Here is a 24874-nt window from a genome sequence, read left to right on the forward strand (position 1 = left end):
ACACACACACACACACACACACACACACACACACACACACACACATGCAGGAACATATCCACACAACCAAGGCATGCAACAACAGGTTAGAAACCACGTCAGACGCAGAGTCACTGACACTGAGAGAGGTCAAATAAAAGAGGATGAATGTTAAAAGAGGAGGGATGGGAGTCAAACTGATGAAAATAATTATTTCAAGCAGTGACTTTGTGCAAAATCTTTAAAGGGGATGGAGCTGCTAATAGGGATTATTTCCTTGTTGGCAAATAGAAGTTAACTCTAATTTATTAACTTTGTCTTTTGCAATCAATTATTCACAAAATATTCCATAAACAACAAGAAATAAAATATTGCAGCATGAAAAGCTGCTGTAATCAAGAATGCACATTGCACACTGCTATTTAAGACAAATGAGCTAAAACAGAAGTTCCATTATCACACCGGACTGCCATTATGTTGAATGCTCGCAGGTGGCGCTGCAGAAGGTTTATGCTAAGATTACTGTGTCAGTATGTGTGCATGCATATGTTTAAGGGATGAGGAAGATTTTTGCAAAAGCTGCAGCACAAACTCGACCAAGCATGTGTCCACCTGGGGCTGGAAAAATACAAAAAAGGGCTCTCTGTTCTCTAAAATGCAAAGGATTGTTAGAGAAAAAAGAAAAATGATGACTGAATGGTTTTCTCATTTCTTTCCTTGTTCTGTTTACTTTTTTAAACGTATCTGAAACTTTAATAAACTATGGACTAATTGTGGCATATAATGACTTATTTGTTTTTTGTAAGATTATATTTAAATCTTTCTGACAGTAATTACGAAATTTTGAAAGCAATGGCCTCGCTCCTGGTTTTTGTTGCAAATTTTTTAACTCAACATTTATTCCTGTTATTAGAATGAAAGTTGTGTCCCTTTCCTATTCCAGATGGCTCACCTACGACCATTACTAAATGACTGCAAATAATCTATCTTCCCAGATTGTCCTTAAAATAAACCAACTCACTTTTCCAGCAGCGTCGGGCGGAGCTTTCTTCTGCAGGAGCAAACTGGCTACCTCCAACTTGCCATACTTTGCAGCCACGTGCAGTGGAGTGAAGCCTTTCTGCTGAACACGTAAGTAAAAACACATCAATAAAATAAAATGATAATGAAAAGAAATGGAGAATACAGAGAGAAATGTACAGAAAGGACTTTGATTATTGAAATTTAAGGTAATCAAATGTTTAAAAGTTGAAATAATGCTAAAAGTTTAGTGTTTTTATATAAAAGTATCTTTTTTCCTATTATGAAGACCAAAAAAAAGGATCTTCCATGACTAAATGATAAGTGTGCATGAGAAATCTAGCTGTAACAGTAAAGAATGAAGTCACATCTTGGCCTCCTTCTATTTGAAGATATTTAAAGACATTTGCTCATATTTCCCAGAGGAAGGAAGGACTCCCACAGATTCCTATTTGCTTTGAAACACGCGACCTCATTTGTGTGATTGCTTACAGTCAGCGTTCACATGACCTCTACGGGTGAAGGACAGTCAGTTTAAAATCCTTTTTTATTGTGTCTCCTCCAAGGATTGGTTGGTTTCATAAAAATCCCAAATTATTTATGAATCTTATTCTTCCGCTCCCCTTTCCTCATGCTGCTGTGACATAATTATTTTTGCACGTCAGACTCGGGCAATGTCCCAAAAGATTTAGCGTGTAAATGAGTTGGAGAGCACTGTGGGGTTTACCCTTCATTAATCTGCTCCACTGACAGAGGTGACCTTTAAAAACAGCCCCTAGCTTTATATCACGCACGTGCATAGTCCACTTCAGTTAATTATCCCCTACTTTTTTTAAATTTGGGGCTCTGATCTGTGCAAATATTCCGATGTGCAACATTCTTATGCAGGTGCAATAGTGAATGGCAATAAAAAATGCATCAAAATAGAATAAAACAACATTTTCCAGGTTTTATTTGTTCTATTAGACAGAAACCTTTCAGAAACACAAATACAAGGCTTCTCAAGGAGAGGCATGGTGCTGAAGCATGAGATTCTCTATGACACTTACCTTGGTGGAGGATGAAAGTGAGGCTCCGTTCTCCAGCAGCATGGAAGCAACATCTTGATGTCCTTCTCTGGCAGCCAGATGCAAGGGGGTGTAGCCTGAGGTGGTGGCAGCATTGGCAGAGGAACCACACAGCAGCAGCTGCTGGACGATGTCAACTTTTCCCAGCCGACTAGAGATGTGCAAAGCTGTTTGGTCATCCTGCAGACGAGGAGGAGTTGACTTTTGTAATATTTAGTTTTTAGTGGTTGACGTGTTTAATCAATATATTTGCAGTGGTCTCTAGTAGGAATGAATGCCTTGCAGGTCATTCTCTGGGGGAAATTTACTGGTGCATCATTTCTTGGATCTAAAAGTTGCCCACATCATAGCTGAGCTTCAGACAACAGCAACGCGACTCTACTACCGAGTTGCAATGTGGATGTTTATCTCCACAAATAACATAAGCCTGGAGGAGCTTCTGCCAAGTGGTGAAGTTGCTAATGCTAAAGGTTAAACTAGTCGAGGCATTCTCTGCCAATTAAAAATTAAAGTCCCATTAGTCATCATCACACACTGGTGATTTGGCGTTTGACACATCTCCGTGGGGAGTGGTGAGCTGCAGCAGTGGCTGCGTTCGGGAACTCGGGAACAGAAGCTAATGCAGGAGGTAGGTGTAGGAGACTATTTTCATGGTCAGCCTGCATGAAAAACTCAGAGTGACTGATTATAACCAGAAACAACACAAAAACAAAGGTTTTTACGTCACCCACACCTTTAAAGGAGCATGAAGTAAGTATGACATCATGTGGTTAAATTTGGGTACTGCAGTCCATGTATCAAAACAAACAAGTCTGGTCTGAGAAATTGTTGCCAGTTACAGATCAGCGCCAGAAGGTTTTAGATGATGAGTAACACAACCACTAAGATGATAAGTAGATAAATACATTTCACTGTAATATCAAGTTTTTGGCAAGTGAAAAAGTAGTTTGAGATATTTTTAGAGCCTGTGCTGAAATACAAATTCTGTTGCAGCAGCATTTGCCAGCACAGAATTGGAAACCCTTTGGGCTCAAATATGAATGGCTCTGAAACTAGGAAGTATGGAGATGAGACTAATTGGAAACAAAGGCTCTTCGGCCTTTTTAAAAAGAGACAAAATGACAACCCCCCAGCTGGCTCAAAAGGAAATCTGTTTTAATATAACCTTCCTTCCAACATGATTGAGACATTAGATCTTTAAGCTCACCTTGGACTTGGTGTCCACCTTGGCACCATTCTTCAGCAGGTATCGAACAACATCTGCCTGGCCTGCCCTGGCTGCCATGTGGAGAGCTGTCTCTCCTCGCTAAAGGACACAAAGACACGCCCATCAAATGTTCAAAAAGTTTAGACATCAATGAAAACTTTTTTCAATAAAACATGGACTTGTAAGATGTTAGAAAGCAATAAACACAATCCACTCACAACATTGGTGGTATTGGGTGATGCTCCATGTCGTGTGAGTACGTGAACAATGTTCTCATGGCCCATGAAAGCCGCCACATGGATAGGCGTCAGGCCAGACTGCACAGAATTAAACTCTGAACTGACTCCAAAACAAAGACTAGGCCCTGTTGGAGCCTGTAAGATTGTTTAAATGTGGTTTAGGTTGGTGTTGCAGTACCTCAGTGACAGCCTGGATAGACGCTCCATGTTTCAGCAGAAGCTCCATCACTTTTACTCTGTTCTTCTTGCAAGCAATGTGAAGTGGAGTGAAACCGTTCTGCACACAGACAGAAGAGAGAAAGATACTGTAAAGCATCGCTGACATCCAGTTAGAGAGGATCGCCACGGTCACAAAACATTAATGTGAGAAGAGAAACAAATTAGCAATAGATTTATGTTATGTGTGCAGAAAAGGTCTGCTGCAAAATGAAAAAAGTAAAATTTCAAAAAAATAAACATTTGCCTCCATCAATATTTTACATTAATAAAAAATGTTTTGATTACTTTAATGATTCTCTTGTTCTTTTACTTCTCAAATTTTCTCTCATACTTCGTTTTGTTGCTCTCAAGGGAAAACTCATAATTTCACCTTATCAGAGATTAATAAGCCTAAATTTCATTTCTGTGTGAACTTAAAATTGTACATATAAAAAATATTTTATTTAATGAAGCAAAATTGAGTTGTAATTTAAAAATAATTTGGGGTGAAGATGTAGTTCCACTTGAAATATTTTAGACTAGAAGAGAATAGTATGGGCTGCCACCTTACCATGGTGGAGGGGTTTGAGTGTCTCAATGACCCTAGGAGCTAAGATGTCTGAGGCTTTCTGCCTCTGGTAGGGTCACCCATGGAAAACAGGCCCTAGCTGAGGGATCAGATAGAGCAGGCTGAAGACCTCTTATCATGAATTATACATGGAAACCATGTTTCCTGGCCCGGACGTGGGTCACCGGGGCCCCCCTCTGGAGCCAGGCCTGGAGGTGGGGCACGTTGGCGAGCGCCTGGTTGCCGGGCTTTCACCCATGGAGCCCGGCCGGGCACAGTCCGAAGAGGAAACGTGGGTCCCCCTTCCCATGGACTCACCACTCGTGGGAGGGGCCAAAGGGGTCGGGTGCAGTGTGTGACGGGTGGTAGTGGAGGGCGGGGACCTTGGCGGTCTGATCCTCGGCTACAGAAGCTGGCTCTTGGCACATGGAATGTCACCTCTCTGGTGGGAAAGGAGCCTGAGTTGGTGTGTGAGGTTGAGAGGTTCCGACTAGATATAGTCAGGCTCACCTCAACGCATGGCTCTGGCTTTAGAACCAGTTTCCTTGAGAGGGGTTGGGCTTTCTACCACTCTGGAGTTGCGTCCACTGAGAGGCGCCGAGCAGGAGTGGGCATACTAGTTGCCCCCCATCTTGGTGCCTGTACGTTGGGGTTTACCCCAGTGAAGGAGAGGGTAGCCTCCCTCTGCCTACGTGTGGGGGACGGGTTCTGACTGTGGTCTGTGCTTCTGCACCAAACTACAGTTCAGACTACCCACCCTTTTTGGAGAACTTGGAGGGGGTGCTGGAAAGCGCTCGTTCTGGTGACTCCCTCGTTCTGCTGGGGGACTTTAACGCTCACGTGGGCAACAACTGTGAGACCTGGAGAGGTGTGGTTGGGAGGAATGGTGTTTTGTTATTGGACTTCTGTGCCAGTCATGGATTGTCCATAATGAACACCATGCTCAGACATAAAGGTGTCCATAATGACTCTTGGCACCAGGATACCTTAGGCCGCAGCTCGATGATCGACTTTGTTTTTGTTTCATCTGACCTGCAGCCACATGTCTTGGACACCCAGGAGAAGGGGGGGGGGGGGGGGGGGGGGGGTCAATATTTTACCCTCCATTAGTAATAAGGTTTTAGATAAATTTGAATGTGTGTCTATACCAGAGGAAACACTGAACAGTTTTGTCCTGGTAGAAGCTGAGACTCTTGATAAAGTTTTCTCCTCAGTGAGACCCACCACATGTGTTCTGGACCCAATTCCAACTTCGTTCTTTAAACAATTTTATGGATCTTTTAGTGATGAGATTTTAACCCTGATGAATTGCTCCCTTCAGACGGGGGCCTTTCCTGCTGCCTTTAAAAGGGCGGTGGTGAGGCCCCTGTTGAAGAAGAGCAATTTAGATTTTAATGAATTAAACAATTATCGACCGGTATCCAACTTACCATTTTTAAGCAAGATTTTAGAAAAGTTGGTTTTAAATCAACTAAATGATTTTATAAACACTAATAATGTCCTAGAGAAATTTCAGTCTGGTTTTAGGGTGAACCACAGCACCGAGACAGCCCTTCTGAAGATTTTAAATGATTTTAGAGTAAATTATGATAAACAGAAGTTGACAGTGTTGGTTCTACTGGATCTAAGTGCTGCCTTTGATACGGTAGACCACACTATTCTTTTAACTCGTTTACAACAGATTGGCCTCTCTGGTGCTGTACATAGATGGTTCACATCCTACCTCACAGACAGGACTTTCATGGTGAGTTTGGATACCTGTTCCTCTAGGGTCCATGGGATTACATGTGGTGTGCCTCAGGGTTCAATTTTAGGCCCAGTGCTTTTTAATCTTTATATGCTCCCTCTTGGCAGTGTCATCAGGAGACACGGGGTCAACTTTCACAGTTATGCTGATGATACACAGTTGTACATCTCCGTGTCTCCGGATGACTCTCGATCAATGGATGCACTTTTTAACTGTATTTTAGACATCGAATCCTGGATGGCAGAGAACTTTCTCCAGCTCAACCAGGACAAAACTGAAGTTTTAGTCATTGGTCCTGAGGCCCAGAGAGAGAAGCTTTTACCGAAATTACAATCTCTGTCTTTTAATCCATCTGAACAAGTGAAGAACCTGGGTGTGATTTTTGACTCTGAGCTGACTTTTATCCCACACATTAAAAATATCACAAAAATAGGTTTTTATCATCTAAAGAACATCGCCAGAGTCCGCCCCATTCTCTCTCGGGCCAATACGGAGACGTTGATGCATGCTTTTATCACCAGTAGGATAGACTACTGCAATGCCCTGCTTTCTGGTCTTCCCAAAAAGAGCATCTCAGGCTTACAAATTTTACAAAATTCGGCAGCACGTGTCCTGATGAAGACCAGGAGGTGGGAGCACATGACACCAGTTTTAGAATCATTGCATTGGCTCCCCGTATGTTTCAGGATCAATTTTAAGGTTCTTCTAATGGTTTTTAAGTGTCTTAACGGTCTTGGGCCTTCTTATCTATCAGAACTGCTTTTACAATATGAACCCTCACGGACTCTGCGCTCCTCTGGCAGGCGTCTCCTGGTCATCCCTAAAGTCAGGACACAAACTCACGGCGAGGTGTCCTTCCAGTGTTATGGCCCTCGCCTCTGGAACGAGCTGCCAGAGGACCTCAGGGCCGCAGAGAACGTTCATGTTTTTAAGTCAAGACTCAAGACCCATCTTTTTAGGTTAGCTTTTATCTAAATATTTACTACAGTTTTATTTCTCGTTTTACATGATTATATTTTATTACTTGCTTTGCATGTTCTATATGATTATATTTTAGCACAGTTTTATTATTTAAATTATTATTTTACTGTCTATGATTTTATTTATTACTTATTTTTTAATTGTTGTCATTTATATTAGCTCTTTTATTACATTTTTACTCATTTTAATCCAGTGTTTCCTCTGTGGGGGCCCTCTGCCCCGGGAGCGGTGGTCGACTGTAGCTTCCTGGGCGCTCTATAGGTGGGGGTCTATGCTCCCCCTCCACTGAGCGCCCTGTCTTAGTGTGGAAGACCTGATGCTGCCGGGACAGACGGCTCCTCTGATGGCGTTTCCTTGCGTTACCATACTTGGCTCATCTGGACTCAGCCTAATATAATTTTTACTCGTGTGTGTGTGTGTGAGTCTGTGTGTGTGTGCGTGTGATTGCATATGTTTGTTAATGTTTTTAACCTGTTATGGGAATCTGGGGTCATTTTGTAAAGCACTTTGAATAACACTTTGTTTGAAAAGCGCTTTAGAAATAAAATTTGATTGATTGATTGATTGATGTCTTCCAGGGAGGAAGCAGAGTCTGGGGACTTTGGGTTGGCCTCAAATCTCTGGTGCTGAGGTCACTGAGGTGGTTAAAAAGCTCCTCTGTGGCAAGGCTCCGGGGGTGGATGAGATCCGCCCGGAGTTTCTTAAGGCTCTGGATGTTGTGGGGCTGTGTTGGCTGACGCAAGTCTGCAATATCGCGTGGACATCAGGGGCAGTCACACTGGACTGGCAGACCGGGGTGGTGGTCCCCTTATTTAAAAGGGGGACAGCAGGGGGATCACACTCCTGAGCCTTCCTGGTAAGGTCTATTCAGGGGTTCTGGAGAGGAGGGTCCATCGGATTGTTGGACCTCAGATTCAGGAGGAGCAATGTGGTTTTCGTCCTGGCTGTGGAACACTGGACCAGCTCTATACCCTTAGGGGGATCCTGGAGGGTGCGTGGGAATTTGCCCCACCAGTCTACCTGTGTTTTGTGGATTTGGAGAAGGTGTTTGACCGCGTCCCTCGGGGGGCCCTGTGGGGGGTACTCCGGGAGTGTGGGGTACCAGGCCCTCTGATACGGGCTGTTAGGTCCCTGTATGACCGGTGTCAGAGCTTGGTCCGCATTGCCGGCAGTAAGTCGGGCTCGTTCCCAGTGAGAGTTGGACTCCGCCAAGGCTGCCCTTTGTCACCGATTCTGTTCATAACATTTATGGACAGGATTTCTGGGTGCAGCCAAGGTGTGGAGGGCATCCGTTTTGGTGGCCTGAGAATCAGGTCTCTGCTTTTTGCAGATGATGTGGTCCTGTTGGCTTCATCAGAACGTGATCTTCAGCTTTCTCTGGAGCGGTTCGCAGCCGAGTGTGAAGCAGCTGGGATGAGAATCAGCTCCTCTAAATCTGAGACCATGGTCTTGATTCGGAAAAGGGTAGAATGCCTTCTCCGGGTCAGGGATGAGGTCCTGCCCCAAGTGGAGGAGTTTAAGTATCTCGGGGTCTTATTCACGAGTGAGGGAAAACTGGAGCGTGAGATCGATAGGTGGATTGGTGCTGCATCTGCAGTGATGCAGGCGTTGTACCGGTCTGTCGTGGTGAAGAGAGAGCTGAGTCAGAAGCCGAAGCTCTCGATTTACCGGTTGATCTACGTTCCTACCCTCACCTATGGTCCTGAGCTTTGGGTAGTGACCGAAAGAACGAGATCGCGGATACAAGCGGCCAAAATGAGTTTTCTCCAAAGAGTGGCTGGGCTCTCCCTTAGAGATAGGGTGAGAAGCTCAGTCATTCAGGAGGGGCTCGGAGTAGAGCCGCTGCTCCTCCACATTGAGTGGAGCCAGTTGAGGTGGCTCGGGCATCTGGTCAGGATGCCTCCTGGACGCCTCCCTGGTGAGGTTTTCCGGGCACGTCCAACCAGGAGGAGGCCTAAAGGTAGACCCAGGACACGGTGGAGCGACTATGTCTCTCATCTGGCCAGGGAACGCCTTGGGATTCCCCCGAGGAGCTGGCCCAAGTGGCTGGGGAGAGGGAAGTCTGGGCCTCTCGCCTTAGGCTACTGCCCCCGCGACCTGACTCCGGATAAGCGGATGAAAATGGATGGATAGAAGAGAATAGAATAAACCTTCATTTATAGGAAGCAATGTCATTTTTCAAAGAAATGTGAATCTAAAAAGCGTATTTTGTGTAATTAAGCACAAGCAAATTCTGTCTAATATAAAACAGAGTTTCGATATCAAAATTTCTGACATGTAAGCACATATTTTGCACCCTTGAAAAACGTTTAGACTTTTGGATTCACAAAACAACCTTCCAAAACCCCCTAACTTTAAGTCTTTCCGCAGAAATAATGCTCCACAAACAAAATGTTTTCAATATTCAATCAGATTAGTTTATATGACAAATTAAAGATAAATTAGAGTGCTGACAATAAGATCTTCACATTATTTTCTCCATCAGAGATGACTGAGATGGTTACCAGAGCCTTTGCATTTGGGTTGGCTTTCTTGTCCACGATGAGCTTGGCCACCTTGTAGTGACCGCAGTGTGCAGCAACATGCAACGCCGTCAGATAATCGTTGGTGACGTCATCCACTGGCACGTCGTGCTGAAGCAGGAGCTGGACGCAATTCAAGTGGTCCCCCTGAGTGGCCATGTGCAGCGGAGACAGGCCGTTCTACAACGGAGGTGGAAGGAAGGATAATAAAGAGAGAAAGAGAGAGGCAGAGAGAAAGAGAAAGAGAGAGACAAACACACACACACACACACGGACACATAGACAGGTGGACAGATAGACACAGAAAGTTAGGATGTGGTCAAGCGCTGCACAGACAAACTGTAAAGGAAGTTGCGGGGAAGGTTACAGAAGCATTGTTATAACGAGGTCATTACAACAATGTCTATGTTGTTACACTGGTTGTCCTGCGTGGTCAAACTGTAGGGCTACGCAGCGAAGACGGGCTTTTCTGGAGAAGTCGCACAGATGTTATGAAGACAATGCGCCAACACTACAGCAACAACAGATCTGCTCTCTGATTGGATAACAGGTTTAAAATCTCTCTGAGTGATTAGAATGCCCTATTTAAAAAGTATAGATAAAAATATATAAAAGGGACTTTTAACAAAGTGTTGAACCTGAATCTGATTTTTAGTAACCTCCATAAATATGTGATGAGCTCATGAATTCCCCCAGAATGTTGCATCTTGGTAGCTACCTTGGTCTTGGACAAGATGGGAGCTCCTCGGTCCAGCAGGATGTCTACCACCTGTTCGTGTCCGCTTCTCGCTCCACAGTGAAGAGGCGTCAGACCATCCTGAAAAGAAAATAATCATTCCCACATTTTCAAGTTATTAGTAACAAATACATTTCATTTCCGTTTCTCAAACAATATCGCATAAAAATTTCTATCAAGCATGTGTGTCCCAAATGAATGCATAGTTTTCACATGCAAAATTCTTATTTGAAACAATTAAAAAGCTATTTCAGGTTGCTGGTGTGCAGTTATGGGACAAGCATCTTGTCCATGCTCTCACCTTGGTTTTTGCATCAATCTTGGATCCTCTGTCCAGCAGCAACTTGACCATGTTGCTGTTGCCCCTTTTTGCTGCCACATGAAGCGGCGTGATGTCATTCTGAAACAAAACCAAACAAAGGACATTGGTACTTTGAATTAACAGGTTTGTCGTTACCTAAAAAGGCTCACAGTCATGTGTGCTTCTTTCAAAAGACCGTAAAACAACAATAATTAAAGGTAGTGGTCTGTGATTAGACTGTTTGTGTTTAAGTGACTGTATACTCTTTGTTTTAAAATCTATTTAAAAAAACATCTGTGAAGCTTCTTCTGTGCTTAATTCCAGCAATCAGAGCTGCTCTGGTCTGTAATCTGTGTCAAAAAGCAGCACTAATACCAACGCTGTTTCTCTGTAATTAGAGGCCACTTTTAATTTGGGTTAGGCTACCTCTAGTGTGTTAACACATCTTAATTGGACTCACTCAGATCACAATGCTGCTGTGGTAAATAACCAGCTGTGTATGCAATTAAATTAAATGGTGATGCATTAATCAGGCTGGATGCACAAACAGTGATTCTGACAGAAAACCACTAAAACAGTGGTGTGAGACATTTTTGCTGAGTTACTTGCATTGTCATTAAGATCAGTGCTGCAGAGAACACCTTTGTTTCCTTACAGATTTCTTCTGTTTTCTATTTTGTGACACTTGAACGTTTTAGATCAGGAAACGTATTAGACAAATGTAAACCAATTAAATAACCAGTGCAGTTTTAAAATCTAATTTCATTGAGGGTCAACTTCACTCATATGTTTTACAGATTTTCAGTTGTCTCACGTAGGAAGTTGCTTTCTGAGGGAAAAAGCTCCTATGTTGCTCCCTTGTTAAAACATGAAGTCATTGTGATTAACTACTTTACCTGCAACATGATGTTGGTAAAATGATCTCAAAAACCAGCATGACATGCCCATTCATAAAAATAAAAAAATCAAGATAAGAATATCTAAAGCTCTGCAAACCTCACTTGGTTATGGTCAGAGTTCAAGATTCGACTTTAAAACTGAGTCGGGCATAACATGGCACCCCGGGAGAGCGCCAAAGCTAAAACAGCTGAAAAATCTGTTAATCTGTTAAAAACCATGTTGATGATCCTCAACACCCTTGGTAGAGTATTCTGTGGACTGATGAGACAAAAAAAAAAGCTTTTTAGAAAGCGTGTGTTCCATCACATTTAGTGTGAAACTGTTTCAGACAAAGAATGTCAGATCACTCAAACATGGTGGTGGTGGCGTGATGGTCTGGGTCTGCTTTGTTGCTTTATGTTCAGAACCACTTGCTGTAATTGATGGAAGCAGGAATTTTGCTCTTTGGCAGTATAGCATCTGATTTTGACCATAAACAATTCATTCAGGCTGGAATATTCTATGATGTGATTCAATTACCAAAAATGACCAAAGACCAAAGGTGACAGATCATTTGCTGCTGTGGCCCCCAGTCTATGGAACTCTCTCCCCCTGAGCCTGAGATCAGTGGACTCTGTGGTCTCCTTTAAAAAGCAGCTGAAAACTCACCTGTTCAGGCTGGTTTTGGTGTGACCTTCATCACCCTCTCCTTGTTCTGCTCTTTCTACCTATTCCGCCTTTCCCGGGATCCACTGATTACCTCTTTATTATTCATTTTCTCTTTCCCTTTCTCCACATTTTTATCATTCTTTTAAAAACTTTTTCTAAGTTTCATGATATTTAAAAAATATTTTTTTAATCTTATATTTTTTTTATTTTAGCACCTTGTGATTTTTATCTTGAGAGGCGCTACATAAAAGATTGTTTCTTCTTCTTCATCGTCAAATTAAACCTGAAGAGGGACATATTTTATCCAGAGATAAATGTTCAGTGGTTTAGGGGTCATGAAGATTTAGCTTTTACCCTAGGGTTAGGGTATGTATTACTCACAGAAATTAGGACTAACAAAATACTAACAGTTATAATTGAAAATCAGTTTGTAACAGAGAATTCCTTTAAAATTTCTCCGACAAAAACCTCAAAGAATTTTCCTAACCTGGATTTTCAGTGAAAACAGAAGATATTAGTGGAGAATGATGAGTGCATGAACTTCAAATGCAAATAAAGGTAAAATCATAAAACTTATCACTTTAATTTAAGAAAAGAGAGATTCGACTAAAATATTAAATATAAAAATCTAATTTGACTTTACTTTAAATATCCTTCTGTTTACCTTGCTAACTTATTTATATATCTTTTCAACTTTGGGTTCATATATTTGTACATCCATCTTCAGAGGAGACTGTAATTCACTAGTCATGAACCTCACCACACCGTACCGACATGTTTGCGGATCTAAAACACTTAAACCAATAAAAGCAGGAATCAGAAGTAGAATTGGACCGAATTTGGTTTTTCTGTTGCCGTTACCGATGCCAATATGTTGGGGCCTGGTGACTATTATAAACTACCGATTTTTACGTGCTGATTTTATGGCCAATATCTAGACATTTTCCACCTTATTTTCATGCTACAGTGTCACTAATAACAACGGTTGATGCACAAAATGTCTGAAGCTGTATCAGTTTTTTTAATTTAACTGTTAAATCTTAACTTTGTGCACCGCTCAGTGTTGAAGTCAAACACCAAAATAAAGTTAATTTAGAGTATTTATTACGCAGATGTTATAAGTGAACGTAAAAATACATTTAAATTAAATGGCACCATGGTTGCCCGACGATGTGCTTGACTTTAAATCGGCTTTACTAAGAACATTTATCGGCCGATGCCAATGTGTAAAAAAAATGGTAAATATCGGCCCAGAATATCAGCCAACCAATATACCGATCTACCCCAGTCATGAGTGCCATATTTCAGTTTTATTCTTATTATTACATCTTCTCAGCCAGTTAACATCATTGTTTCAGCATGTAAAAAGGTGACTGTAGTACTTCTAACAGACAGCAGAAGGCAGAATAAACTCACCCGAGCCATGAAGTCCACAGCCGCCCCTCTGTTCAACAACAGCGTGGCCACGTTAATGTTGCCATAATGAGCTGCGATGTGGAGGGGCGTAAAACCGCTCTGAAGGTTAAAGAAATCCAACAAAACACACACGGAGTCAGTCAAAAACACCATTTATGCCAAAATAAACAAAATACATCAAGTCACTACCTCAAGCTTTATAGATGTCTACATGTTTATGGTTGACAAACTATCACACTCCATCAAACAAGGACACATTCTATCCCCTTATTTATTAGACATGGTCTTTAGTGAAGCTTTAGACAAAGGGACAACTACTTGTTTCTCTTTATTATCCTAAAAAGGGACATCTAGTGACATGACGACTGTTACACTTCAAGCAGGAATGAACCATACAGGCTCTCTGGCAGGAAGATGGCATACAGTTATACAGTTATGTTTTTATTGTTTTACACCTTCAAAAGCTTCCTAATGCATTCAGAAATTCTATTACAGAAAATCTGTTTTGAAGCCTTTAAATCCTAGGAATTAGATATTTTAAAACTAAAGATTGGGTGTGAAGTAGGCGTCTTACCCACGTGAGCCCACAATGCTGATATCAAAAGTCCAAAACCATGCTTTAGATGAGTAAGTTTAATAAAATCTGCCTCTGAGGATGAAACTTTATGCTCAAAGTGATCCACCCTCTTCTACATCCTCAATTACAATTATCTGAATGCAAATTTGTTCACGGCAATGCACAAGCTTCAGATCAAAAAAGCCAGGTTTGGGTGAATCATACCAGAAGACCGTTAAACTCGCCGATGCCAAAAACAGAGACAACCAAAACAGGCACACACAGAAGGTGGCCACCTGGCTTTTGGTGTGACATACTAGCCCTTGTTACCACAGCAGGTGGTCCTTGGTTAGCTTGCTGCTTTGTTCCCATGCAAAATGCGTCAGGTGCAAGGGTTAATCCTAAAAGCGACACAAATCTAGAAATGCTTGTTGCCAGAAAGCAGGATGTTCTGCAGCTTGAAGGGGAGTATTGCCATGCAGGTTATAGACAAACGGTTACTTTTCAGTGAATGATAACCATTCTTCATGCGACTGGTGGTTATCATGTTTGGTGTGTTCTTGCTGTGTTGAGTTTCAAATTCCATCTTTCAGTTCTTTTTAAAACACAGAAAAGGTTTATTTACCTGCAACGCCATTTGTGGCTGCAAACAGCCTGATGATGTTTGCAGCCGCAAACGAAACGTTGCAGGTAAATAAACATTTTCTGTGTTTTAAAAATAATTGAAAGATGGAATGCTGGTTATCATGTAGATCAGTTTCATGGACAGACTCTGTCTGCACGCATTGCAGCAATATTTTGACAAAATAATTTGCCAAAAAAAAAAAACGGAACTTTGGACAGATTTGGGAGCCATGAAACCATTTGAATCAAGGAAACCCTTGATACCGAAGCCCCCATCTTTTGCTTAGTTTCAGTGGAAGCATGCGCAATGTCTCTGTTTTCTCCACAAGTATTATTAATTGTTCACTATGAAGCAATGAAGAGGAAGAAGACAAGACTGAGCTAAAATGGAAAAGGGAGGAGTAATAAAGGGCTGCAGAAACACTACTGCATCAAATCAGGGGCTCTGGAGTGAGTGTTGTTGTTTTCAGAGTTTTGATGAACTGCGATGAGGAGACTACATAATGTACAGATATGAGTGTACCTCTGTTGTTCTATTCACCATCATCTACAGAGTCAGCCAAAAGAGGAGAGAACGGGAAGTTAGTGAGAAAAAAGGAGCAGAGAGAGGCCTTCGGTGGTGGGAGATGAGGAGGAGCAGAGAGGAGCTCAGATTTTAATCAGAAATTTTTGTTTAAGATTTGAAAAATACACTCACTGGCCAGTTTACTGGGTACACTTTGCTAGTACCGGGTTGGACCCACTTTTGCCTTCAGAACTGCCTTAATCCTTCATGGCATAGATTCAAAAAGGTACAGGAAACATTCCTCAGACATTTAGGTCCATATTGACATGATAGCAGCGTGCAGTTGCTGCGGATTTGCCGGCTGCACATCCATGATTTGAAACTCCCGTTCCACCACATCCCAACGGTGCTCTGTTGGATGGAGATATGGTGACTGTGAAGACAATCTGAATACAATGAAGTCATTCACATGTTCAAGAAACCAGTCTGAGATGATTTGAGCTTTATGACTTGGGGCATTATCCTGCTGGAAGTAGCCATCAGTAGATGGGTACACTAGTCATAAAAGGATGGACATGGTCAGCAACAATACTCAGGTAGGCTGTGGCATTGCAATGATGATCAATTTGTACTAAAGGGCCCAAAGTGTGCCAAGAAAATGTCCCCCACACCATTACACCACCACCACCTGCCTGAACCGTTGGTACAAGGCAGGATGGATCCATGCTTTCATGTTGTTAGCGCCAAATTCTGACCCTAACAATCTGAATGTCGCAACACAAATCAAGACTCATCAGACCTGGCAACATTGTTCCAATCTTCTATTGTCTAATTTTGGTGAGCCTGTGTGATTTGTTGCCTCAGTTTATTCTTATGAGCTGACAGGAGTGGCCCCCGGTGTGGTCTTCTGCTGCTATAGCCCATCTGCCTCAGGATTCCACGTGTTGTACATTCAGAGATGCTCCTCTGCATAACTTGGTTTGTAACAAGTCTATCAGCTCAAACCAGTCTGGCCTTTCTCCTCTGACCTTCGGCATCAACAAGGCATTTTCGCCAATAGAACTGCCGCTCACTGGATGTTTTCCATTTTTCGGACCATTCTCTGTAAACCCTAGAGATGGTTGTGCGAGACGGTCCCAGAAGATCAGCAGTTTCTGAAATACTTAGACCAGCCTGTCTGGCACCAACAACCATGCCACGTTTCTACCCCATTCTGAAGCTCGGTTTGAACTGCAGTGGATCGTCTTGACCACGTCTACATGCCTAAATGCATTGACTTGCCACCATGTGATTGGCTGATTAGTAATTTGCGTTCACGAGCAGTTGGACAGGTGTACCCAACAAATTGGCCAGTGAGTGTATTTGCACATGTGATTTATCTTGGTTTAGTCTTCCGTCTAAAAAAATTACAAATAAAACTAAAAATGCATTGGTGCTTCCTCTTTTCTGCAAGATAAAAAAGCACCAGAAAAAAATTAAAATGAAAGAAGTAGAGAAATAAAGCGAATACATCAAAAGTCATCTGTTTTTAAATAAATCAGCAAGAGATTTTTTTTAAGTAACTAAATGAAGGCCCACCACTATCAGAGCTCACCTTGGACTCAACGTCAGCGTTGTGGTCGTTCTGCAGGAGCAGGGCCGCGGCCTTGGTGTCGTCCTTGCGTGCAGCGATGTGCAGGGCAGGCAGACGCACCTTGCCCTTTGTATCGTTCTCCAGTAGCAGGGAGACCACCTGGTCATGGCCCTGCTGGAGGGCCACCGCCAGCGGCGTGAAGCCATCCTGTGTGTGGGAGAAGAGCGGAGTCATAAAGTGGGACAGCAATAAATCACAAGAGATGGAGCGGACATGGAAGTGGGACTGGATCTGCTTGCTGAGCAAGTTAGCTGCATTTTATAGTTTTATGAAATAGTTTTAAATGCAGGAATAAAATAAAACAACAAAAATATCAAATAGAATAGAAACTGCAGCTATATGAGTGTGAGCTTTCATAAGACAAATACACCTTTAAGACTATCTTGTAACCTTCAGATACCGAAGATTAGCTGGAGTTCTGCATTAGCCACATGGCTGTCTAGCTTCAGTTGTACACGTGCTCATGCGTGCATATGTGTGGTGACGCATGCATGTATGTGAGCGGCGTATATCACAAGAGGCGGTGGTGGAGAGGAAAGAGGCATCGAGGGGAGCAAACCTAATCTGTGACCAGCTCAAGGTCACTTTGCCTCCACCAACATACACTACCAATCAATGAGGCTCTACCCAGGCCCTCCTGAGAAGGGAGACGTGTGGGGAGGGAGCAAGGGAGAAGAAGGAGGAGCAGACAGGCGGAGCAACACAGTGAAAAGGAAAAATAAGGAGAATGACAGTAGGAGGGGGAAAAGGGGAACAAGCAGGTGCAAAAGGGGAGGAGGAGGAGGTGATTATTCTTGAAGAACACACGAGACATGCAAGAGGGAAGGACATGAACACACCTCTGTGGCAATACTCTGGCTGGCGCTGTTCTCCAGAAGGAACCGAACAACCTCCAGGTGATTCTCCTGGGCGGCCATGTAGAGAGGAGTGAAGCCATTCTGTTCATCACACGACAAACACACATTTACAAACGTTTTATAAGGTTTTTAACAAATAATCCACATAAAACACCTCAATAAAACACTTTATTAAAAGGTGCAGCAAAAAGCACTGAAATTAATGTTTTTCTTTTACATTTGAGTTCTCTGAAACATTGCTGTGTACTGTTGACTTTCTTCTTTTTTCTCGTTAATTTTTGTAATTTTCAAAAAGCTGTTGTGTTTTTCTCCTCCGGTCCGCTGCATTTGGGTGAGGCATGAGTGCAATAGCAGCCCAGACTACGAGTTTTGTCCTGCTGTCACATGCTCTTGCACTGTTTTGAACTTCTAACAAAACAACCAGAAAGACAAAGATTTTGACTGAGCTCTCACCTTGATCCGGCAGAGTTAAATAAAACATGCACGAGTAGCAGTTTTGCAGGAGAAGACTAGTAGGAATCACGCCAGGTGCTGTCAGTCTAAGTGATTCCCTCAATGTCACCGACTCCCTAATACGCTATCACTAAATGTGTGCATCGCTGCAGTGTAATTACATGCTGCTTGCCTTCAGTAGACTTCATTTTGGATGCTGTGCACGTACGTGCGTCCATGCTTGACGTAACCCACCTGGGATTGTGCGTTGACATTTGCTCCATTTGTGACCAGCTCTTTGACGACTTCCGTCTGGCCGGCTAGCGAGGCTATGTGCAGAGCAGTGTTTCCTTTCTGGATTACACAGAACAGCCAAAGGAATGCATGTTAAGCCCTGGCCCACCTGTCCCACCCTTTTACTTAGACACGTGTGTGTGTGTGTGTGTGTGTGTGTGTGTGTGTGTGTGTGTGTGTGTGTGTGTGTGTGTGTGTGTGTGTGTGTGACTTTTTGCCTCTAGAGCCTGTGTATAAATATCTATCCATGTCAGTGTCTGTGTGCTCTAGTGACTCCCATCACACAGGTCACATGTTTAAACCTCTGACTCTAGTTCACCCCTTCCTGCTCTGCCAACAATGTGTCACTTCCGATCCTGATATGCTATACATAAATGCGCCCAAATCCCAAAATAAAACTGCAGAGGTCTTATTATGAACCTCTTCGAGTTCATTTGAAGGCATAACTGACCCCCAGGGTGTCCTCTGGCTGAGTGGGGATTTGTTACAGAGACCTTTTGCACAATAGTGATTTGTCATGTTCACTGGGTTCAGTGGACATGAAATCAGTCAAATCTGCTGACACTCAAAGCAAAGAGGAGCAGAGATAAGATGCAGCCGAACAGGTTCCATAATACGGTGAACTGTTCATGTCTTTCCAAGAAATTCAATTTCTTGCCAAAACACTTGGATGCAACCTGCAAGTCACCTATAAGCAGTGTCTGATGGTATTTATCATTTTATCTAGGAAAAATGTAATCTCCTAAAAGGACCTTAAGGTATAAACGGGACACACAATAACTTCTCTCCATCAGATTTAACTCAATAGGTCACTAAGGCTGTTTTGTGTCATTTCATTTATAGAGCACCTTCCACAACCTTAGCAGAAGCCCAGGGTGTTGAACACAACCATAATAGGCACATTAATCAACAATAACAAAAATCTAATAAAAAGCATTAAAACAGGTATGTTGCAATCCCCAGTGCTGAAGACGCCAGGGTCTTCAGACGGGACTTAAAAAACTGTAGGGAAGGTGCCTGCCTAACAGTCAGAGGCAGCTCGTTCCAAAGTGTTGGAGCCAAAACTGCAAACGCGCGATCTCCCCTCGATCTGCACCTGGAGCGAGGGACCACCAACATTTCCTGCCAAGCTGAGCAAAGAGAGTGGGCGGAGACATGCTTATCTAGTTGTTTGGATTTTCAAATAGTTAATAAACTACCTGATAATAAGACTACCCTTTAAAATCTCTTGTTAATAGAAAAATGAAGTCAATAATTCACCTGCAAACACTTTGTAAACCCCTAATAAGCTGTAACAAACCAATAAACAACAAAGCCAGTAATTACCTTGCCAAATAGTGAGCCTGTTTCAGTGTATGAACCAATCATTTACCTATTTTATAAAGATGTCTGCAAATTGAAGAATAAACCCTTTATGAAACTGTTGTCAAATACTTTATAAGGGCATTATTATTGTAAAGTGGTACCTAGCTTATAAATTATACATGCACACATCTGTGTTGTCATTTGAAAGATGCTGATGTGACAGTGTGAGAGTCCAGTCACTGTATCCCAATTGATCATGCGCCCTGGCTAGTTGGCCTGCGGGATGTCCCTTTGGCTGACTGGTTAGTACGCATGACTCTCACCCAGGAGTCTGGGGTTCGAATCCCGCCCAGGCCCTCGTTTCTCCACCTTGCCAGCAAGACAGCCAAGAGTTACAACTGAGCAACTAAATAAACATGTATCCTCATAAATTAAATAGCGTTTTAATCCTCAATGGCATTTGAATAAATTAAAATACAATGATAATTCTTCACGTTTTTCAAAAACTAGCATTTTCTTTTCCTGAAAAATAATTTTCTAAGTTTTTATTGAATCACGCAGATCTTTGGAATTTTAATATTTTGGAATTCCAATTGGAATTTTTTACCTATAAAGCTAACACACACTGAAAACAAAACTTTTTTGAATTATTTAACTTTTATGTCTAAATATAACCCAAAACACTGAAAACAAAACCTTTTGGAGTTACTTCATTTTGTTGTGTACATCGGTTCCACACAAGGCTGGATTAACCATACGGGCAACTGGACAATTGCCCAGGGGTCCACAAACTCTAAAGGGCCCAGGCCCAGGGCAGCAAGGGCACGAGCAAAATACTGTATCTGTAATCTCCCGCTACAAACTGTCCACCCGGGCTTTTGCGCTGCACAGAGACGCTTCGCTGTCTATGACTTTGAACGTCAGTTGAGAGCGGTTGAGAGTCAGTCTCATGCAGACTGGCCAATAAAGAGGGGGCCTCAAGTTAAGACCCTCTCCTCATTGGTCAGTCCACACGAGGTGGGTCAAAGGTTACCCTGAGTGGGTTACGTGATGTCAGACATTCAAGTATTGAGTATACTTACTGCATATTACAGTAAAATATTCTGTATGTGACCACATTATGGTGATCCTTGGGTCGTGATGATGGGGCCCTTGAATATTGTTGCCCAGGGTACAACAAAAAGGTAATCTGGCCCTGGTTCCACGTGATTAAAATAAGTTTAACCAACAGACTATTTCTCTTTCCTTCTACTAATGAACTCTCGACAAACCAAAGTATTTCATTCACAGGAAACTGGTTAAAAAATCATGTCAACTCAACATGATTTTTATGAACTAAAATGACTTGAGATTTCTATAGGTGTCATTTGGAGACACTGCTGACTGCTTTTAAGTTAGCATTACACAGGTTAATCATATTCGTCTTACAAACTTGATCCAAGAAACTAAAGAAGGAATAAAAGACTTGAACAAACAGAGGATTTCCATTTTTTCTGTGCTGTGAGTATTCCTTGCCGTTTAAAAAAAAAAGACAAATGAGAGCAAAAATGCTTCAAATCTGCATGTCAGTCACAATATTTCAGGCCTAATGAAACAAAAACAAGTTTAGCTGTTTCTGGGATCCATATAAACAGATTTTACTACATCAACCAACAGCCTCAGCTCCAGCTCCAAAAGATAACAATGCTTGGTGACATAAAAATGGAGTCTGTCTCAGACTAATCCCCCAGTATCCTCAGGATCACGGCACAGGGAGACTTTAATTGGGGCGTGTTTCTCCTTGATCTTAAATATTTCATTGTGTTTATGTCAGCATGCATGTGGCCCAGGGCAGACAGGCTGAACCAAACATTTAAATGAGACCAAAAGCCTTAAAGATACTAAATGTGAATAATGTTTCAAATCAAAGTACTTCTCAACTCTCTTTAGGATTAGAAAAAAGAGATTTGTCCTCATTCTAACAGATCTGATTACGCAGCAGATTAAATATCCTTCCTGTCTGGAAGTTTCTTGTTTATTTCTTCTATTTCACATAAATAAAACCACACATTTCACTTGATTATGATAATATATTTAACATTTTTCAAAAGCAGTCCCTGAAGGGGTTATTAATTATGCATCTGGTCTTATACTCTAACAAAGGTTGCACTCTTAGCTGCAGCTGCGAACCGCTTAATCCAAGACACAGCAGCCATAATTTGTTCTGAATCTAAATATAGTCTTTTGTAACATCAGGAGGTTATTACTGTAGGTGTGCCTTACCTTTGTTGCTGCATCTACTGTGGCTCCAAGCTTCAGCAACTCAGCAACAACCTCTGCATGCCCCTCTTTGGAGGCCAGATGAAGAGCGTTCAAGCCATTCTGAAGAGGCAATGTGTTTAGAGACTTTAATCATCAAATTAGGACTTTTGGAAGAAGAATACAAGTTAATTGTTCCCAGAGAAAAGTAGATGCAAATATCACACATTTGTGGTGGCGAGTTAAAGGAAGTTACCTGATTGCAAATGTTAATCTCAACTCCAGACTTGAGGTAGTCAAGGACTTTTTCAAGGTTCCCTGCCCGGGCAGCTCGCAGGTAACTGGCGTTACTGTCAGACTGGAAACAGGAAGACACCAACAGAGGGAAGAAGAAGAGATGGAGAAGAAGGAGGGGAAAAGCAAAATATGTGAGTCAAATATTTGAATACATGGAGACACGCAGGTGGACAAAAGCATCACTATACCAGGTAGAACTCTGTCATCATTTCTCAGACGCCTAAAAACATCTCGTCAAGGAGGAAAACAAACTAAAGTAAGTCCACCAAAGAGCCATGAGATCCATTGCAAATCATTAAAAAAAATAGCGCCCATCACATCCATCACATCCGTTATTTCAGCTTTATTAAATCCAAATGTCTCCTATTCCCCAGTGTGGGAAGTTGAGTGAGCGGGTGGTCCCCTCAGCTGCCACAGAGCCCTCCTCTTTTCCACAGAAACCTCGGCTCCGGTGAAACCGTCGGTGAGACCATGTTGCTGCACCGTGAGAAGCAGCACACCCTGCGTTCTGCCTGGTTGTCCTTTATTCCTCTACAGAAATAGGGCTTTGCACACCAAAATAAAATGATGAGGTAAGCATGTTTTCCCCGCTGTATCAAATGTGGGGAGCATGTGCGTGCACCAGAGAGGAGGAAGAAGAGAGGAGAAGAGTGGAAAAGACAAAAGGAGAAGAGAAGGCAGAGATGTTGTGTCTTTTTTTGCGTTAAGACTTTGGATTTGACACGGAATGACACCCAGCCAGCTCTGCACATTTCTGTCCTGCTTCTTTGCAGCTGCATGAGGAGCGTTTTGTAAAATTCACCACTAGATCAGCTGAGAACAGGAGGGAGGAAAGCTTCATAACAGAAGAACTAAACCCACATTCCCCCCAGCAGATCAAACAACCAGACCTGCAAAATTTTAACACTTAGAAGAAACTCTGCAGGGACAAAAATCTCCGTCCACCATGACATCAGATAACAAAGCCTGAAGAAGACATCCGATTGTCCCACTGATAACTTACACATAAAAGTGAGGGAGAAAATATGTGTGTGTGTTCATGTGTGTGTGTGTGTGTACAATCAAATTATTGACTAATTAATCCATGCTAACTGGAAGCAGAGGCATTTCCTGACTTAAGAAACCATTAAGCTAATCGGCTCATATCTGAATATTTCTTTGTCCTTTTTCCATATCCTCAGCTCTCAGAGGATGGCCTGATGGAGCTGAGCCACTAATGATATCTGGCCTTTATGGACTTGAGGAAACAACAAAAGTAACCTGTGGGCCTTGAACACTTCACAATATTCAGCTATTGCAATTAATGAGATTAGGAGCTGAAATAACTAATTTAACCCAATTGAGTCTCTGAGAGTGTGACAGAGTTCTTACCATCTGTTTTTTCAGTTTTTCTATAAGTATGCACTGCTGAAAACTCAATAACATCAAACACAAGTGTTCTGTTCTGCAAAAAAGTATGAATAATCATGTTCTGCAGGAAAAGTCCAAATATCATAGAAACAACATCCAGCTAAGATGCAAAAACCTGATCTTAAGGACGCGGTCTTCTACAGTTAGGACACATAATCAGTCTCCTGTCCAAATGCTTTGCTGTCACCACTCTGGACCACATAGAGTCCCTGAACATCAAAAAGACATTAGTTGAGTCATGCCTACGGGACAAATTGCTCCCCGTTAGAAGGGGGAAAATCTCTTTGTTGACTCATTTCAACTTAATAAACTTTCCATTACTTTTAAGTTGGAGCTGACACGGAGAAATGCAAAAGCAGCAGCAGCCTGTCAGCATATCTGACAAAAAATACGACTGTCAAAACTCAGGAGCATGGAAACATTTTGTTGTGGAGTCACTTGGTCTGGAGGAAGGAAGAACTCTCTAAATGTGGCTTTTTCATTTATTTCTAACAAATAGGATACAGGGCTAGCTGATTACATCTAAGGTAACAGCAGCGATGCGTGTAGGTGAAATCTGTACATTTATTTGACTTTTTGTGACTTTTAAAACTTCCAGAACTGGTTTTAGTCTTATCTAATAAATCCTGACATCCATGCTATTTAGGTCTATTCTTCTACTAACATAGTCCTGCAACATTGGCTGTCAAACCAGAACAGATGTTTCTTACACAACAATTATTGTGATGTACGCTGGTTTTGCCATGATAGTGTGACCTATTTGTTGCTGTGTGACCAGTCTGAACCCTACAGCTCAACTCAGTTTGTTATAGATACTGAAGGCTGTTGACAACAGGCTGTTTATGAGCTATAAAGTTGTGGGATGAGCTGCCTGAGAAGGTTATTATACTTTATATGCACAGCACTGTTTCAGTTGAGTTAAATCTTTGTATTCACTCAGATTCACACTTAAATAAATGAAATAAAAAAATAGCAAGTTGGAACTAGCCCCCGCACGGTGAGAAATAACATCACGTCTCTAAAGCTGATCTTCATTTGCATACGTCACACGTCACGTGATCAGGAAGCAGAAAATCCATGAATTAGGAGATTGTTTTGGGCCGCTGCTGCGAAAAAGTGAGGTGCGACCCGGAAAAGTTTCTGCCGTTCACATTTCGACAACGGGTTATGAAAGAATGGATAACGCAAGAAATG

The 24874-nt window shown here is 42.2% G+C and overlaps 1 protein-coding gene across 8 annotated transcripts in view; it reads right to left on the reverse strand.

Moving 5' to 3' along the window:
• The window catches only part of LOC107375957 (ankyrin-3), a 110323-nt gene that overhangs the window by 47265 nt on the left and 38184 nt on the right, over nt 1-24874 (reverse strand). For 4 of the 8 annotated variants that reach the window (XM_070542538.1, XM_070542537.1, XM_070542539.1 and 1 more), the window contains exons 2-16: nt 22230-22331; nt 21998-22096; nt 18392-18490; nt 17687-17785; nt 16809-16994; nt 15233-15256; nt 13530-13628; nt 10566-10664; nt 10247-10345; nt 9511-9708; nt 3691-3789; nt 3492-3590; nt 3274-3372; nt 2049-2246; nt 1001-1102 (exon numbers count right to left, since the gene is read on the reverse strand). In XM_070542538.1, the coding sequence (XP_070398639.1) occupies nt 1001-1102; nt 2049-2246; nt 3274-3372; nt 3492-3590; nt 3691-3789; nt 9511-9708; nt 10247-10345; nt 10566-10664; nt 13530-13628; nt 15233-15256; nt 16809-16994; nt 17687-17785; nt 18392-18490; nt 21998-22096; nt 22230-22331 (1701 nt within the window). The remainder of the gene's footprint in view (nt 1-1000; nt 1103-2048; nt 2247-3273; nt 3373-3491; nt 3591-3690; nt 3790-9510; nt 9709-10246; nt 10346-10565; nt 10665-13529; nt 13629-15232; nt 15257-16808; nt 16995-17686; nt 17786-18391; nt 18491-21997; nt 22097-22229; nt 22332-24874) is intronic. The other 4 variants (XM_070542543.1, XM_070542542.1, XM_054750314.2 and 1 more) reach the window with 2 other exon arrangements.

This window comes from Nothobranchius furzeri, chromosome 12 (assembly GCF_043380555.1).
Source record: "Nothobranchius furzeri strain GRZ-AD chromosome 12, NfurGRZ-RIMD1, whole genome shotgun sequence".
In the NCBI taxonomy this organism is placed as follows: Eukaryota; Metazoa; Chordata; class Actinopteri; order Cyprinodontiformes; family Nothobranchiidae; genus Nothobranchius; species Nothobranchius furzeri.